The sequence below is a fragment of the Ornithorhynchus anatinus genome, chromosome 9 (assembly GCF_004115215.2).
Source record: "Ornithorhynchus anatinus isolate Pmale09 chromosome 9, mOrnAna1.pri.v4, whole genome shotgun sequence".
Taxonomy (NCBI): Eukaryota; Metazoa; Chordata; class Mammalia; order Monotremata; family Ornithorhynchidae; genus Ornithorhynchus; species Ornithorhynchus anatinus.
This window is the reverse complement of record NC_041736.1, coordinates 15,846,965-15,864,901: the sequence shown is the minus strand read 5'-3', so window position 1 is coordinate 15,864,901 and position 17,937 is coordinate 15,846,965. Positions and strand designations below refer to the sequence as shown.

Below are 17,937 nucleotides of genomic sequence, written 5' to 3'. Positions count from 1 at the left end.
GTAATTCCTGTCTATAGAGTAAACTAAGTTTTTTGAAATGTAAGGACTCAATCCATAGCAGTACAACTCACAACTGTGAAACTTTCCAGAGTTCAGAGAGAAGTAATTCGTGTTATATGAACTCTGGGGAAATAGATGACAAAGGAGAACAAGGATAAGGATAACAGCAAATGTTTCAACGTATTCTCCGACCAACCTTTTGGCTTGAGCTGCTGACAGTATCCAGGCAGAGTGACCACACTGCCTTCCTTACCCACCCTCTGGTGAAGTACTAGTTACTAAAAGTCAGAAGGCGAGAATCAGGAAGGATAAGCAAAGAACTTGAATAATTCAGAATTTGGATAATGAGTTCTGACATAAACCAAGAATTGACTGGAGCAACACACTGACAAATACTGTTCCCCACCCTTTGCAGAAAAAAACCTGACTTCAGCAAACCACCACAACCCCATGGGGCCATGAGGCACTTGTGGCGCATGGTCGCAACCCTCATCACTCCCTCGGCCTCTTCCAACTTTCCCTAAACTACCCACTACAGCAGAGTCTGATGTCAGTTTTCCAAAGATGCAGAGGACGGGGGTAGGGCTACAGTTGCATCTATCTGTAATAGTTTGCAGCTACTGGACAGGGGTTGGGAAGGAAAAACCAGTTAGATTTTATGTCTTAATTTGACTCTGGGCTTGTCTTTGCCCCAGATTATAAGCACTTTGTCTTTTATTTATGGTTTTTGTATATCCCCAACTGCTTAGTTTAGTGCTAGGCGCAACACAGGCATTCAACAAATATTAGCAACAGATGAATTATCAAGGGTTATTATGCAGAGCAGATGGCTGATGCCGATATTAGTATTCATTTGGTCCTACATAATGTTAATGGGTCCAAGAGGAAATGAAAGGTAGTTTATCAGAACCAAGATCAATTAAGGAACTACACAAAGTCCCCAGATTCCTATTATTTCAACCAGGCACAAAGACCTCAGCTTTACACTTTCTTCACTGCATAGAAGAATTCTCAAAACTTTCTTTCTAACTCATATCCCATTTACACTCTCCTGAAAGCCACAGGCTTCCAACTCGATTTCAGTTTCCAGAATATGTTATGCGCCTAAGTCCTTTCTACTGAAAGAAGATGTGAGTTTAAGCCATCACAATACAAAATCTGGAATAAAAGTCACTTGACTTGCTGTAGGTCGTGGGTACACATGGCTGCATACCCACACACCCAGAAATCTAAAGCAGGGAAGAAAGTGTTCCTGTACCACTCATTCTACAACTGAGAAGCAGAGGGGAAGCGACAGGAAACAGGTCCCCAGCTGAGGTTTGGAAAGTGGGGTTTTTTTAATTTGCTTTTTAAAATCTCACTATGCATCCCTAGGAGTGCTCCTTCACCTGGGTGGTGAAAGAAAAAAACAGCACCCTAAAAATCCCAGGGTAATATCTGAAATCTCTTGAAGTCACATTGGTGCACGTCATATATAAGTTGGGAAGCATGACTTTATGGCCTTTATCCGTGCCAATTTTTATGTTTAACCTCCCATTACTCTTTCAGTAAGAGGCCGCAATTTGCAAAGTATAGTCCATGGTACAAGCTCCATTTCCAGAAGGGTTCATCGTTGTCTACACCACATGTGGTGCTCTGTTCGACTTGCCTCTTTTGGGCACTGATGTCCTCTCATTCATGTCCAGGCCCCAGCCAGGCCCATCACTTCTCTCCCACAGAGGATATTGCACCTTAGGTTCCTGCAGATCAGCATTAACTTCTGAGCACCCTGGTCTTTGCAGTTTCACTGGTTCATTCTCTTCAGAGGCCAGCAGTTACCAGGTCGAATTAGCAACAGGGAGAGCGTCAGCAATACCCCATCTTTTGATCCTCTTTTATTTTTTGTCTGCCTTTGAAAGGCCTCGGGAGCTTAGCCTCAATACATGATCCTATCAGTTATCACTCTTCCACTTCATTTGTGATGGAAGGCCCCTCTCCAGGTGCTGGAGAGCAGTCTCCTGTTGTGGCATGCTGAAGAAGCCACAGAGAAGCAGGATCTTCAATCTCCCAACATCCTGAGGTGGGAAGCCCCAAGAAGAGAGGCCCAAACTCACCAAGACAAGATACACGTAGGCCCAGTCAGTTTTCCTCTGAAGTCTTTTTGTTTTCTTTCAGGAAGAGTTTAAAAAAAAGAGAAGAGAAAAGATTGTTCGTGTTTTGTTTTGTTTTTTCAAGTGGGCTGTCACAGTTCTGAAACAGGGCTCTAAATAAAAGGATGCTGACATGACAATATAAAATAAAACCTTCAGGTTGTTTCTACACTGGGAGAGCCAAGAGGAAAGGAAACACAAATTTGATGTGATAGTGCATGGCTGAAGGGAGTGGTGTAGAAACAAGGAAAAGTTATTCAGGCAAATACTGTGAATGGCAATGGAGGGAGAGAGAGAAAATGTGTGTATGTAAACACACATATATGTACAGATGTACACAGTGGGTAGGGAATAATAATTACGGTATTTGTTAAGTGCTTACTATGTGCCAAGCACTGTCCTAAGCACTGGAGAACTGATGTGACAGACCTACTTGGAGGACTGTGAGGTGAAAACCAGGATGGAAACAGGCTTAGTAACATGACAAGGTGAGTTGGCACTAGGCAGGTCAGATACAACACAATGGCAGAATTGGGGGAACATTCTTCGGATAGACAAGGAATATCTGACTCGATTTAGTGTGATGTGGTGTCAGAAGGAATAGCCTGCGCATGTATGTAGTGGATCCAGGGTGGATACCTCAATAGGCGTTTCCTTAACGTGGGGTTCTGCAAGAACGCAACCCCCATGTTATAGGAGACCTGGGTATAGTTCCCACATCCCGAGGAGCTGGTCTTGACCTGCGTGCATCTAGGAGGTCTGGCAGAGTATGTCCCTGGAAGGGCCAGTATGGTTTCAATCTCTTGGGGCATCCCTAAACCTACCCTTCTAGGGGTTCTCTGGACAAGAGATAACCAAGGCCCAAAACTTCTATAACTTTCCTATAACTGACTTGTTCTCAAGATGATGGCTTTAACCCCCCAAAAGATATCCTTCCTGAAGTACTGTTAGGTAACTCAGACTGTGATGGGGTGGATGGGTGGGAAAAGACTTCACTAAAGTGATATTAATATCACCATTTCAGCACACAAAAGGCTCCTTACACCAAATTAGAAAATAAGCTACACAAAACAGATGTTGGAGATTTAAGATTTGAAATTTCTCACTTGAATTTTCAGAGCCCTGTAGTGCCGGTCAAGTGCATTTAAAAACATGGAAGAAAATACAGTGCTAAAATTCCAAAGAAGTTTAAATCATTAAAGAACTGGTTAGTGAAAAACGAACAGGGTAATATATATATATATATATATATATATTTAAAATATTGGAAGTTCTGGAAGAATAGGGCCCTTATCAGATACTGGGGAGAGTCGGGGGCAGATAATGGAAGCAGCCCAATATGGGAATGCACAATAGTCTCAGACTTTGGAATTTTATGCTGGTGAACAGGTCGCTCAGCATGGAGTTCAGTCAAGTAGGGCTCTGAGTGAAATGTGCAGCCTGCAAGTGAAAGGTGGTTCTTTACCACTGTGTGGCTCAGGCCCATGCACTTGATGATTTAGTATTTCTCCACGGCCAGAGCATGCCCGCCATAGCTCCCATATCCTCGACGGCCCTTGCTCGCTGCTCACCGCTCCCACAATGCCTGCTCTCCCCCTCTTGCTTCTAGCTCCCCTTCTTGACCGGGAACACCTGCTCACCGTTCAGGTTATTTTATTTGAATTTTTTAACATATGTCTCTGGCCAAACTATGTTTTTAGTTTGCTGCTCTTCGGTTCTTGAGGGTTGGCCGTCTCTGCGCTCTGAACAGATAAACGTCAGAGTTTAAACAGTCTCAGTCCTACAGTTGGACATGTGAAATCAACAATGTCTGTGTCGATCAGAATCCGGCAATAAGGATTTCTCCAGAGTTTTTCTATTCTTTTACTTTAAGAACACTCAGTCCTGCCATAACATGTGTTCATAACCCATTTTGGATAAATGGCTGTTGGGTAGTTAGGGAATTTGTTTGACCAGAATGGTCCTGTTCCTCTAGTCTATAAGCTCCTTGTAGGCAGGTATCATGGCTACCCCATATAATGTATTCTCTCAAGAGCTTAGTCCAATGTTCTGCAGAAAGAACATGCCATTCATTGATTGATTCAGCATCCCTAGATGTCAGAGGAAACTGCATTCACGTGTGCGGCACTGGGACAGATTGTATATTACAGTGCAAGTCTTGCTTAACGTTAAGTTTGCAAGAAGCCAACCCCCACATAATAAGAGAACAGCATATGCTGTATTTAGAGACCCTTTCCCCAAGAAGCTTAAAATACTTATCCTTTTTTTCGGTAATATTTGTTAAGCACTTACTATGTGTCAAACACTGTACTAAGCACTGGAGTAGATTCAATGCAATTATTCAGTCAATGGTATTTATTGAGCATTTCCTCTAAATCATAAGCCTGTTGTGGGAAGGGAATGTGCCTTGTATCTGTTATATTACTGTACTGTACTCTCCTCCCAAGAGCTTAGTACAGTGCTCTGCGCACTCAAGGTGCTCAATAAATACGATTGATTTATTTACTTTGATCTGAGCACTGTACTAGGCACTTACGAGAGAGTAATACAACAGAGTTGGTAGACACCTCCCTGCCACTTAACTGATCCTCCTTGCACCCTTGCAAATGAAGAAAGCATTAGCTCCCTCAGTTTTAGACAGATTACTTAAGATTGTCCATCAGCACACATCATCTCTTAAATGAAGACTGGTTTAGAAATGGAAACATTTTGAGTGGAGTTTTTCTAAAAGACATCAAGGGCCTGGTCAGAGGTAGGGAAGAAAAATCCCAATCAACAGAAACAGAGGCAATTACTCAAGGGCAATGACACTGCTTCCCCTGCAAGATGCCCTCAAGAATGAGTCTGAGTTTTCCTTAATGTCAAGCTTCGCAAGAGTACGGTCTTGGCTTTAGAGGGGAACTGGAGGTATCACAAAACTGCTTTCAACCTGGTACCCAACAGACCCAAAGACTGTCAAACATAAAACATTCTGGAACAGGACTCATTTCCTGGTTTTTACAGTTGAAACAAACACCAAGATCATAAAATGAGTTAGTAAAGCCTATAATACAACCGAAATTCCACATTCATCATCCGGACTCTTACTTCAATGACCCCTATGCCTTTATGGGACATGGTTTTCCCACATTCCTTTTGGCAATACTCTACTGTCATCTGAGGTATATTTTCTGACACCAAACAATTCCACACAGGGTAGCTGAAATCCTGGGATTCCCGAGAACTCGCTGAAATATTACACAAATCAACACTCCTTCAGAAGCCATGGTCAACTGTTAGTTATTAAATTGACATAAAAAGAATAGGAATAGGTAATCATTCATACCTATAGAAACCACAGTTTCTCAAATAAACATCAGAGGCTGGCTATACCCTAAAGATGAATCCTATTACTATTACTGTGTTGGTATTTGTTAAGCGCTTACTATGTGCAGAGCACTGTTCTAAGCGCCGGGGTAGATACAAGGTAATCAGGTTGTCCCACGTGGCGCTCACAGTCTTCATCCCCATTTTACAGATGAGGTAACTGAGGCCCAGAGAAGTTAAGTGACTTGCCCACAGTCACACAGCTGACAAGAGGTAGAGCTGGGATTCGAACTTATGACCTCTGACTCTCAAACCCGTCCTCTTTCCACTGAGCCACGCTACTTCTCTATTTCCTAAGGACTGAGGAATTGGGAGTCATTTTCCAATTATTCAAAAGGACATAAAACTTTCGTGCTACAATGACAATGGAAGGAAATTTCTAAAGCGGAAGGATGAACTTAAAAGAAAAAAGCACCATAATGGTTAGAAAGTTGGATAGTAAGCAAAAGAACTGATGCAGCAGTTTTTAAAAAGCAGTAATATTATAAGGTGAAGGGCTTTAAGCAGCAATCCTCAAGGATCATTGCTTACAGTGTTTACCCTCAATTTTTAGAAATACATACATTTATTCTCACCTTTGGATTTAGGAATTAACTCTCCACAACTAAGTATCCGTACTTCAGCAAATGGTTTGCTTGCAGCATCTGTTTTCTGATTTTCTATTTCTCGTACAACTTCTTGACCAGAGATGACTTGTCCGAAAACCACATGGTGCCTGAGAGACAAAAATAAAGCAGACTGAATATGAGTTACTGTAATATTAAATACTAAATTTCGAGAGTAGGCAAAAAATAAATGCAAGAATATTTACCCATCTAAGTGAGGTGTAGGTTTAGTTGTTCTTTTGGGGTCATCAGGAAGAATTAAAACAAAGTCCGAGAAAAAAAACAAACAAGCAAAAGTTAGCACCTCTAAAATGGAAAAAAAAACCCCAACCAACTACACTGGAAGGAAAATTGAAAAGGGAAATTCATTCATTCAATTGTATTTACTGAGTGCTTTCTGAGTGCAGAGCACTGTACTAAGCACCTGGGAAAGTACAATACAACAAAATACAAATAAAACTCACTACCATCCGGTGGCAATCAGTGCTTGCCAGAGCATTTCTGGACTTGGCAGTTGTAGCTCTCACACCACTGAACTTGGCAGTTCTCAGCCCTGAGAGTAGTATTGCCCTTGATAATACAACTGCACTTGAATCCTGGCAACTCTTCATTACAAATTAAACATAGGAAGTAACATTAAAAATGATTAAAAGATACTCAATGCATATATCATTCCAATACCTCTCTTCTCATCCATTCTACAACCAATGCGATCAAGTCTCACTCATTTTCCCTCCAGTACTTTCACTTTTATATGTAATGTCAGTTACCAGCCTGACAAATGCCATTATCACATCCCAACCTGAAAACACCAACAGCTTTCTTTCTGGTCCCCTCAGGCTCAATCTCTATCCTCTCTCGTCCATCTTACCGGCACCAGCAGTGAATCAGCTTTCTGTAATGCTGATCCAATCACACTTCTTCTTTTCTCCCTCTTCAAAAGTCTGAAGTGAACTTCAAACACCATCTCATTTTACTTATGTTCCTGGCCACCAGGTTTCAAGGTTCTGCATCAGCTGGCTCCATGACACCTGCTCAGACTCTTCTCCTACTACAGCCACCAATCTTCCCAAGTTAACCGTCGTACTGGGCCCTGCACTCAAACTCCAAGTCCAAGAGAAGCAGTGTGGCTTAGTAGAAAGATCATGGGCTTGGGAGTCAGAGGTCATGGGTTTGATTCCTGCCTCTGCCACTTGTCAGGTATGTGACTCGAGGCAAGTCACTTAACTTCTCTGTGCTTGAGTTACCTCACCTGTAAAATGGGGACGACTGTGAGCCCCACATGGGACAACCTGATAACCTTGTATCCCAGTACTTAGCACATAGTAAGCACTTAACAAATACTGTCATTATTATGATTAAGTCAGCAGTCACACCATCCCTCACACTGCACCCAACCCTCCCCCAAACTACCCCGCCCACTCCATCAAAGCCTCCTTTAATGCCTCTCACTCTCCTTTTAAAATTACAAAAACCCACCCACCTGCTTTATAAAATTCTTGCCCACTGGTCTGGTTAAATCATCTTCCATAGCTCCCCCAGTACCTTTGTTTATAACTAATTCTAGTATTTCTACTCTTGCTACAGAGGAGGAAGAAAAAAGATGGCAATTAGAAGCAAATGGAAGAACAAAGGGTGGATAGTAAGGTAGAGGGTACTAGATAGAGGATGGTAAGACAAAGAAGGAAAAGGAAACCATACAGCAACTGGATAACTAACACAAAAAATCCCATGAATTTATTCACAGTTTTCAGACAGCTCAACACTGAAGAGAGAAAAAGAGAGTTTGCTTGTCAAAATTGTGTCTGAGCAACATGTTGTGAATAAAAAAGTCACCAGACCTTACACATTAAAAAGTTTAAGTGAAGCATCATTGTAGAAAACTCCACAGATATTTAGTCAAAACTGGAAAAGGTTAAGCGAAGTAATAGCTTTTACATTATGGTAAAATTAGGGTTACAGATGTTCTTCCTTATTTCCTTCCTCCAACACTTGTTTTTCCCCCTTTAGATCAACCATAAAGCTTTGGGCACTTTAAGATGCTGAAGACTTAGCTGGACGGGTCTGGAGATGGGTCAGTAAAAATCTCTGAAAATTAGAACAGGGCTGGTAGGAAACAAGGTTTGAGAGCCATGGGGAAGAACCAGTCATTCAATAGCATTTATTGAGTGCCTAATTAAGCAGAGTACTGCACTAAATGTTTGGGGGAGTACAATAGAAGGAACAAGTAGAACTCATTATGTTTACAATTTAACTGGGGAGGCAAAGTACTGAAGTAGTGTGGCCTAATGGAAAGGGCTAGGACCTGGGAATCAAGGATTTGAATTCTGATCCCAGCTCTGCCACTTGCCTGTCTGACCTTGGGCAAGTCACTTACCGTCTCTGTGCCTCAATTTTCTCAACTGTAAAAAGGGTTCAATACATGTTCTCCTTTCTAATTAGACTGTAAGTCATCTATGGGAGACAGAGCTAATTAACTTGTATCTACCCCAGAGCTTAGAACAGTGCTTGACATATAGTATGTGCGTAATAAACACCACAATCTTTTTTTAAAATTTATGGCTACAAAGAAGGAAAAAAACCTAACAATGGGCAAGTGAATAAGTACTTAAATAGTAGTGTATGTAATTGATAGGAGTGACAGGATGGTTGTGGGTGCATAGTGTCAAGGTAGTAGCTGGGTTGATATGCCCTGGTGAGAAGGAAAATTAAATCAGGAAAAGCCTCCCAAAGGAGACAAGCTTTCAAGGGTACTTTGAGTCTGAAAGTGATTATAGAACACAAACATCCATGAATGCTGCAGAGTTTGCATCTGATTTGCTCCTGTCTATGAAGACTATTATCAGGCAATTTTACAGAGTAGAATTTTATTACTGTTTCCTACTTTTATGGGTTTTAACGATTGATTTTTTCCTTTTCTCTTTCTTTTCATTCATTACCACTGATCCGGGACTGTGTGACAAGAGGGAAATGTACACTGCCAAAGGAAAAGCGGGAAACAGAGTGGGTGGCTAAAGATTCACAGGATGATTCTCAGTTTCGACTGGTAGCACAGAGTCCATCATACAGTCAGAGTTAGGTTTACCATTCTCTAAATTAACTGAGGATCACCTGCCACTTTCCAACTCAATCAGTGTTATGAGATGTTTCTGCAGTCTACCCCCAACCTGAAGAACTTACTGTCACCTGCAAATTTAGAGACTTTACTGCACACTCCCTTTCAGATCATTTATGAATATACTAAAACTAGTCCTAAAACCAAATCCATGAGGGATCCCACACTTCTCCACCATGAAAAAAGTTTACATACCCTCATACCCTTATCATTGCCCCCATTTTTGAGTCGGTTTCCTATCCGTGATAGACCACTCTCTCCAATCTTATGATTAATGGGCTTGGTCTTTGTATGAAAAACCTTTTGAAAAATCAAGGTGTATTTATGATATATCTACCAGTTTCTCTCTAGCCACATGTTTAGTTACCTCTTCACTGCACTCCAGAAGATTAGTGAGGCAGAATTTCCCCTTTCAGAAGCCAAGTCTTTTTTCAACAGGCCTTCTTTCCCTTATTGCTCAATAATTTTACATTTAATTCTAGATTCTGTTCATTTGCCAGGTGTGAAAATGACTGATATAACAAAGTGATCCACGTAGCCATGCAATTTGGATTGAGTTAACATTTTCAAGGCCTGAAAAAAACTACTCTGGGTTTAAAAATAAGTAAGTTCCTAGGTAATTATGGGAAAATTCTAACCTAAATCACTGCTATTGAACCTTCTTACTTAGATGCTCTGTAATTAGCTACCGCACCACTACTCAACCAGAAAATGTAAAAAGACCTAGTGAAAATTTTTTCAGCATTATTTTTTTAAAAAAAGGAACTAAAAAAAATACTAGATTAATGAGAACTTGGCCTAGTGAACAAGCCATAGGACTGGAAGTTAAAAGACCTAAGTTCTAGTCCCAGCTCTGCCACTGACCTTGGTCAAATTGCTCCATCTCCTTGTGCCTCAGTTTCCTTATTTGTAAAATAGCGATTAGATACCTGCTCTTCCTTTGAGTGCTGGGCTGGACAAGGACAGTGACAATCTGATTATCTTGCCATTCTACTACAGTGTACGGCACATGGTAAGGATAGGAAATATGTGACCTGTCTATAGATAATGATTACTGGAAAAAGAGGTGTGGCTCTCTTGCAACTTCCACATTTGCAACTGTCCAGTGACTTCAAGGAGACGCCACTAATTGTGAAATTAACCTAGGAGTAACCGTTTGGTTGAAAAAGCAAGGGTCTGGTCTGGTCAAGCTGGGCACAAAAAAAGGCCATTCTTTGTTTTGTTTTATGCGTGCAGCACCTGGTGCTGCTTTCTCTTTTGCCTCCTAGACTCTCAACCCTTTTGATTGCAACTTCAACAAGTCTAAAAACTTTTTCATGACTGATAGGTGTGCATCTGCAGGCACTCCCACTATCAAGTCTATTCCTTCCGGTATTCAAATATAGATGGCAAGTTCTTAAGGTTACATACTGGGCCTACACCTCTATTTTTCTGCATTTGCCTAATCCACTGCTATCTATTCAGTAGGTGCTTTCAAATATTACGTGTTGAGTACGCTTTTGGAAATAGGAACTTCCCCATTAGAAAAACCACATCTTTATTCAAATACATACAGAGAAAATAATGTTTCATGGAAAAAAAACCAACAAACCCCCAAAAACCCACCAAAAACCCCCTCATTTTAAGAACATAAATAGGTTTTCATGCCAACAACTAAATATGTCTTAGAGCCCTGTGCCAGGGAAAGGCATATCCAATTTAATAAATCGAATAGATTAACGCTCTTGGGCCAACCACCACATGGCACAGGCACAGTTCCAAGCCCATGCCTGACTTTGTGCCTGACTGTGCCAGCAGCCACCCATGGAGGAAAGGAGGCAGGCAGGAAATCTGTTCTAAGCTTCTGAATTCACATGTCTGTAATACTTACATGAAAAATTGAGAACCGTTAGTATCCTTTCCTCTGTTGGCCATTGAGAGCAGAAATTCTTTGTTGTGTTTAACAGCAAAACTCTCATCTAGAAAAGCAAGAATTTCAATTAAACCAAAAACAAATTTAAATAAATTTGATTCCTCCTAACTTCTGCTACAAATCTTACAACTCACCTTGCCAAAAAACGCCCCCCAAAAACATAAAAAAATCCACAACACTCAACCCAAAATGACTACACTTATACTTATGTTGTCCTTCCTTTTACATGGCTTTTACCTTTCCTTAGGTGTTCTTTGACAATTCTTCCCTCCTATTTTTCTGAACCCCTTGGAAGACAGGGATTTTAATTTCCATCCAAGTATCTTTTCTCCATCCTTGCTGCAGTGCTTTGCATACAGCAGAAACATAAAAAAACTTTTAGTACTGCAACTTTAACGAAGTAAATTCAGCTAAACAATTTAGTTGTCCAACTTAATTCACAGCAATTACTATAACAACTTTGCTATTATAAAATTCAGCCACCTGAACTATGAAATGAGTTGCCCTTTACTCCATAAGCCAAATCATCCTGAATCTTCTACCCTGTGCCTTCTTCCCATTTTCCACTATAGCATTTATAGATCCCACAATTTGAAAAGGAAACTTACCTTCAAAAAATCCACCATAAATTGATTCACCACCCCGTCCATTCCCTAAAAAAGGAGGGGAGAGGGTTAAGGGGCATGGGGGAATAGAGAGCCTTAGACCATGTTTTCCCAAGGGCAAATATTCTTACAGGTGCTGCCAAATTTGAAATGATAGTAATTCCCAAAAGATTTTCAAAGCTATAACTCAAAGAAAATGAAGCATTAACTTCTAAATAGAACCATCTATGATATGAGGACATTTGACCACCACTCTGGGCCAACAGTGATGTAGATAATGGTGACAGAATTTAAGAACAGCAAGTAAATGGATTCCTACGTGCTTTTTGTTGTGTGTGGTTTTTTTAAACAATCACAAAAATCTTGAAAATACAGAATATTATAAACAGATCTTTGTGGGGTTAGGTATTTTCCCCCAGGATGGGTTGCACTTTAAAATGGTTAACAATTTCTGAAACCTGTTCAAATATACAAGGCATTGCTTTTCTATTTACTTCTACTTATTTACCTAACCCTGTCCTCCTTGGCAGGAAGGATGGAAGGAAGAAATGGGACAGCAGGTAAAAAAATATTCTTGTCATTAAAAACCTTACTTTGGGGAACTTAAAGCAAGATAAAATGTCAGCAGAATTTTCCTTAAAGGAAACCCAAGTCCCACCTTCACTGAAGTCACCACCTTGAACCATAAAATCTTTTACGACTCTGTGAAACAAGCAACTTTTATAATGTAATGGCTTCTGAGTTGATTTTCCTGTGCCCTTTTCACCTGTGAGAGAAAAACAGCAAGGAGAGGAAAGTTAATATTTATTAATTCTATATTTTTTAACCAAAGGAAAGGCTGAAGAAGAAAAATAATAATACTCCCAAAATTCAGCCACTTAGGAATCATATTCTCTTAAATCAAAGCCACCATAAAATCTGAGTCCAAGTTTTCATTTTGAACTTTTGCTCAGCTTTTCATTTATTTGTGAGACTTCACTCTCTTTTCTAGGATGTGTAGAAGACAGCTTCATCGCGGAACGCTTACTGTGTGCAAAGAACTATACTGGTTGCTTGAGAGAAGACAAAAGTACATACAAACCTGTGCAAAGACAACGGAAGTTCTCACATGTTTTGGGGCAGACATCGGAGAACAGCTCAAAGACAACTCTTCCCGCTGAAAAAGATGAAGTTGGTTTAAAATATGAACACTTAAAACATAGACTACTAATGTGTCTATAACTTCAATGTAAACATTTTTTTCTTACCAGGTAGATTGTTGATGGCTATGTCGAAAAAGCACCGAGGACGCTGGACTTTTATTCCCATGACTTCTCTGTGTCTATACTGTAGGTGAAATACATATCAAATTAAAATGACTCAAACCACAAAGACTTTCTGACAGCTGTTGAAGATCAATCTTGGAGCAAATAATATACATGGAAGATTAACGTTTGGGATAGCAGACCTACCTGATGTTCCTTAGTAACATTATTAAGGCATACTTTTTTCCCCCCTCTGTTAATGTCCCGCTAAATCAACTACACAGAATTCTACAACAACAATACTACTACTTAACATTTAACTCCCTCCTCAAAGGCCAACCCCCTCTCCTAAGTGCTTAATACAATGCTCTGCACATAGTAAGCGTTCAATAAATATGATTGATAGTAATAATAGTTCATGTTTAGTGCTTTCTATGTGCCAAAAGTAAACCTTACAAGTTGATTACAGTACAGTTGGCTACAACATTGTATTGAAAAATTAATGTCATTATAACCAATAAAGTGTGACCTTAGCTGCTCAGATATTATATTGGTTTCTTCTTTTTATGACTTTATCCTAGCTTTTAATCAATTTAAGGCAGTAAAAGTCATTGGTGCCAAGTTAACCTCAGTGCTGTGTAAAAACAGTGTATGCACTGCTAGCCAAACAATGACTGCATCAACACTTTGCAAATTATTACATGGCTGACCAACTAGGCTTACAGAAACCTAGCTCCAACAATGCAAATCAAGTTAAGGAACTTGCACAGCAGGAGGCAGGATGCCAAAAGAGAAGAAATCCAAACCTAAGCAGAACTACAAACCAAAAACTTCTACACACTTTTAAAGTGAGTCCCATGAGTTACGGGGACCATGTTTAATTTTCACCTATGGATTCTCTCCCAGCACTTAATACAGTGTTCTACACACAGGACTTAAGGACTATGTGGAAAAAATGAAATATATGGTTTAAAAGGAAGACATAAACCCTTGGTTTTTATGCTTTTTAAAATCTGAACCTTATGCTTATTGGAAAAAATGGAGGAACCCTCCCTAACCTGGAAATTTTGAACTTTATTTTTTTACACTATTAGGAAGTCAATCTACTAGACTGTAATCTCCTAGAGGGCAGAGCCATGCCTACTAATTCAACTGTACTATTCCAAAAGCTAAGTAAGAATTTTACACATAGGCAATGCTCAATAAAAAGTTCACTGATTCTATCGCAGCAAAATGCCAAGGTTTTTGCATACATTTTTTCCTGATAAAGTCCATTATTATTTTTTAAGAGTCTTGAACATTTTCATAACATTCCTTTGAAGGATTTCATGACAATTCTATGCAAATGAAATAACTTATGTGGCAGGTAATATCTCCGCTTTGTAGATGGAGGAATAGAAAAGTCATAAAGAGTTTAAGTGAAAATCGCTAGGGGTCAACACTAGTGTTTGTTGGTAGGACATGATTTTCTCCTCAAACATGGCTGCACCCTTTATTCACCGCCACCTCAGTCCCTCAGCACTTATGCACTTACCCATATTATTTACATTAATGTCTGTAAACCCTCTAGACCGTAAGCTCATTGTGGGCAAGTAACCTATTTCCCAACTCTGCTATACTGTACTCTCCCAAGCATTTACTATAGTGCTCTGCATACAGAAAGAGCTCCATAAATACAATTAATTGGATTGGTTTCTGAGAAACCCTCACCTGCATGGTAAGGGGTCAGAAAAACGCACAGCCATACATTCAAGAGCAAAGTGTGCAAAAGTGCAATCAGATTTCCCCGAATGACACACACTCAGAGATGCAGACTCACCAATGGCAGCGTGGTCTTGGAACTGAACATCAATTCCCTTATTATATGGTTACATATTTCAACCAAAACTGAAACCAAACTAAATAAATAGTATCTGCCATGGTACCATGTAAACCTAAGTACTAAGCATATACCATTGTCAAATAATATAAATGATACAGACAGCAGAGGGTGAAACTCCCAGCTGTGTTTCTGATATTCAAGTCAAAAGCTTTGGCCAATCAAAAAACAGGACAACTTCCAACAGGATAACAATTTGGTTCTTCCATTTTCAACCAGATTCCTAACACTCCAAAAAGAGCATCAAACTTGTTTACTATCAGACAGATAGTCTTTATGGCTTTTTTGTGTCTAGCTTTTTCAAGAACACAGTAAAAACAAGTAAACCTTATGGGGCTGAAAGAGTAAAGACAACTTGGAAAATACTATTTTCTGAGAATTTAGCTACTTAAATACTTTATCACTAAAAGGCAACCTATCTTAAAATAAGGTATGAGATGTGAACAAGGAATCGTGCAAGGTCCTCAAAGTTATTTTCTAATTCAAAATCAATGTTTGCGTAACGAGTTCAAATATGAAAAAGCAGCTTCATTTTACTCTTTTCTTAACATAAAAGTGCACTCGTTTGCAATCAAGGCTAATACAGACAAGAAAGCTAAAAGAAAAAAAAACCCGAAGGGTCATAAAAACCTATTACAAAGATCTCAATTGCTGAGCCTGCATGGAGCAAAATTAATGCTCATTTGGAAAAATAAAATCCAAAACCCTAAGGTATCTTGATAGCTCCAAAGGAAGCATCTTTATTTTCAGTCAAATGATGGCAATTATACAATCCATATAATTTTTTTTCTTCCTTAGACGGACTTTGCTTAGAGTTCCTTGGGCCCAGGGTGGGAGGAGGAACCAGGGGACGTGCAGTCTGTCATTCAAGTAGGCATGCTAATAAAAAGGTACTTGGAGTAACAATTGATTATATTTATTGAGCACTTACTGTGTGCAGAGCACTGTTCTAAGCACTTGGGAGAGTGCAAAATAATAAGAGGTGGGAGACACATTTCCTACCTACAAGGAGCTCACCATCTAGAGGGGGAGGCAGGCATTAAAATAAATTACAGCTCTGTACGTAAGTGCTACGGATGGGGTGAATGAGGGGGACTAGTCTAAGTGCAAGGGCAAAGGAGAAGGGAGAGGGAGTAGGGGAAATGGGGTCTTAGTTGGGAAAGGCCTTGTAGAGATATGATTTTAACAAGCCTTTGAACAGTGGGGAGAGTGATCATCTGTTGAATTTGAAGGGGGAGGGAGTTCAAGTCATAGGTGGGACGTGGGCAAGGGGTCGATGGAGAGACAAGATTGAGATACAGCGAGCAGGTTGGCATTGGAGAAGTGTGTGGGCTGGGTTGTATTTATTCATTCATTCAGTCATGTTTATTGAGCGCTTACTGTGCACAGAGCACTGTACTAAGCACCCGGGGAAGTACAATGCAAGAATAAACAGTAGGTAAGCACTGAGGTAAGCCAATAGTAAGGAGTTTCTGCTCGATGCATAGGCAACCACCAGAGTTTTCTGAGTGGGGAATCATGGACTGAAGAGTTCTGTAGAAAAATGATCTGGGCAGGAGTATGGGCTGAAGTAGGGGGAGATAAAAGGCAGGGAAGTCAGCAAGGAGGCTGATGCAGTAGTCAAGGTGGGATTGGACAAGTGCTTGGATTAAGGTGGAGTTTGGATGAAGAGGAAAGGGTGGATTTTAGTGATGTGGTGAAGGTAGAACCGACAGAATCTAGTTGCAGATTGAATATGTGGGCTGAGTAAGAGATCAGTTGCGGATAATGCCAAGACTGAGAAAGAAGAATGGCCTAGTGGGAAGAGCATGAGCCCGGGAGTCAGAGGACCTGGGCTCCAATCCCAGCCCATCCAGTTGCTAGCTGTGCGGCCTTGGACAAGTCACTTAACTTTTCCGTGCCTCAGTTACCTCATCTATAAAATGGGGATTAAGACGGTGAGCCCCTTGTGGGACAGGGAATGTCCCCCATCTAATTAACTGGTACCTACCCCAATGCTTTGAACAGTGTTTGACACACAGTAAGCCCTTACAATACCATTAAAAAAAAGTTATGGGCTTGGGAGACAGGGAGGATGATGGACACTGTAGATTACACTCTCTTCCTGGAAATGCTATCTTATTTTGGTTTCACAAACAATTTTCTCCTAGTGTTGTTCCTGCTTCTCTGATCACTCACAGTCTACTTTGCTGACTTCTCTTCCTCCACTCCTTCTCCCTTATCTGTGGTCGTTCATCAAGCCCATAGGCTGAGTCCCCAATTATTCTGAGTTGATCTCTCTCTGGGAGTTCATTCACTCCCAAGGTTTCGGTTACCATTTCTACACACACAACTCTCATATCTCCACTGCCAGCCCCTGCCTCTCTCCCCCCTTGCAATCTCGCACCTCCTGTTGCCTGCAAGACATCTTCATATGGATGTTTGGCTGGCCCCTCAAAAATCAATGTCAAACACTGAACTCTTCACATTCCCTCCAAATTCTTCTCCTGCACCTAACTTTCCCATTACATTTAACAGGACAATCCTTTCTTGTTTCCAAAGCCTGCTTCCATGGCATCATTATTCATTCCTTGCTCTTACAACTCATTCAGATTGCTGCTAAATCCTGCTTTTTCCATGATAATTTTCTAGATTGACTTCTTCTCTATCCAAAAAACTACGACCATAGGCCAGGTGGTCACCGTATCTTTTTTTTCTGGATGGTACTTGTCAGGTGCTATTACGGGCCAAGCACTGTACTAAGCGCTGGGGTAGATCCAAGCTAATGACGGAGCACACATGGGGCTCACAGTCTAAGAAGGAGGGACTAGGATTTAAACTCCATTTTACAGGATGAGGAAACTCCCTGTGGGCAAGGATTGTGCCTACCAATTCTGTTGTATTTGTACTTTCCAAGCACTTAGGACAGTGCTCTGTACACAATAAATACCATTATTTGAAATTGGGGCCAGCAGCTAAATGATCTTCCCAAAGCCACAGCAGACAGGTGGCAGTGCCAGGATTAGAACCCTGTTCCTCTGACTCCCAGGCCCACGTTCCCTGACTAGGCCACACTGCTCCCCCATGGCTCAGTGGATAGCGC

The 17,937-nt window shown here is 40.6% G+C and overlaps 1 protein-coding gene across 2 annotated transcripts in view; it reads right to left on the bottom strand.

The window, feature by feature from the left end:
• Positions 1 to 17,937, bottom strand: part of PPIG (peptidylprolyl isomerase G) — a 40,267-nt gene that overhangs the window by 16,811 nt on the left and 5,519 nt on the right. For both annotated transcript variants that reach the window (XM_001514666.5, XM_029071880.2), the window contains exons 2-8: positions 12,980 to 13,058; positions 12,814 to 12,888; positions 12,391 to 12,498; positions 11,736 to 11,780; positions 11,086 to 11,173; positions 6,307 to 6,336; positions 6,071 to 6,210 (exon numbers count right to left, since the gene is read on the bottom strand). In XM_001514666.5, coding sequence (XP_001514716.1) covers positions 6,071 to 6,210; positions 6,307 to 6,336; positions 11,086 to 11,173; positions 11,736 to 11,780; positions 12,391 to 12,498; positions 12,814 to 12,888; positions 12,980 to 13,040 — 547 coding nt within the window. In that variant the 5' untranslated portion in view covers positions 13,041 to 13,058. The remainder of the gene's footprint in view (positions 1 to 6,070; positions 6,211 to 6,306; positions 6,337 to 11,085; positions 11,174 to 11,735; positions 11,781 to 12,390; positions 12,499 to 12,813; positions 12,889 to 12,979; positions 13,059 to 17,937) is intronic.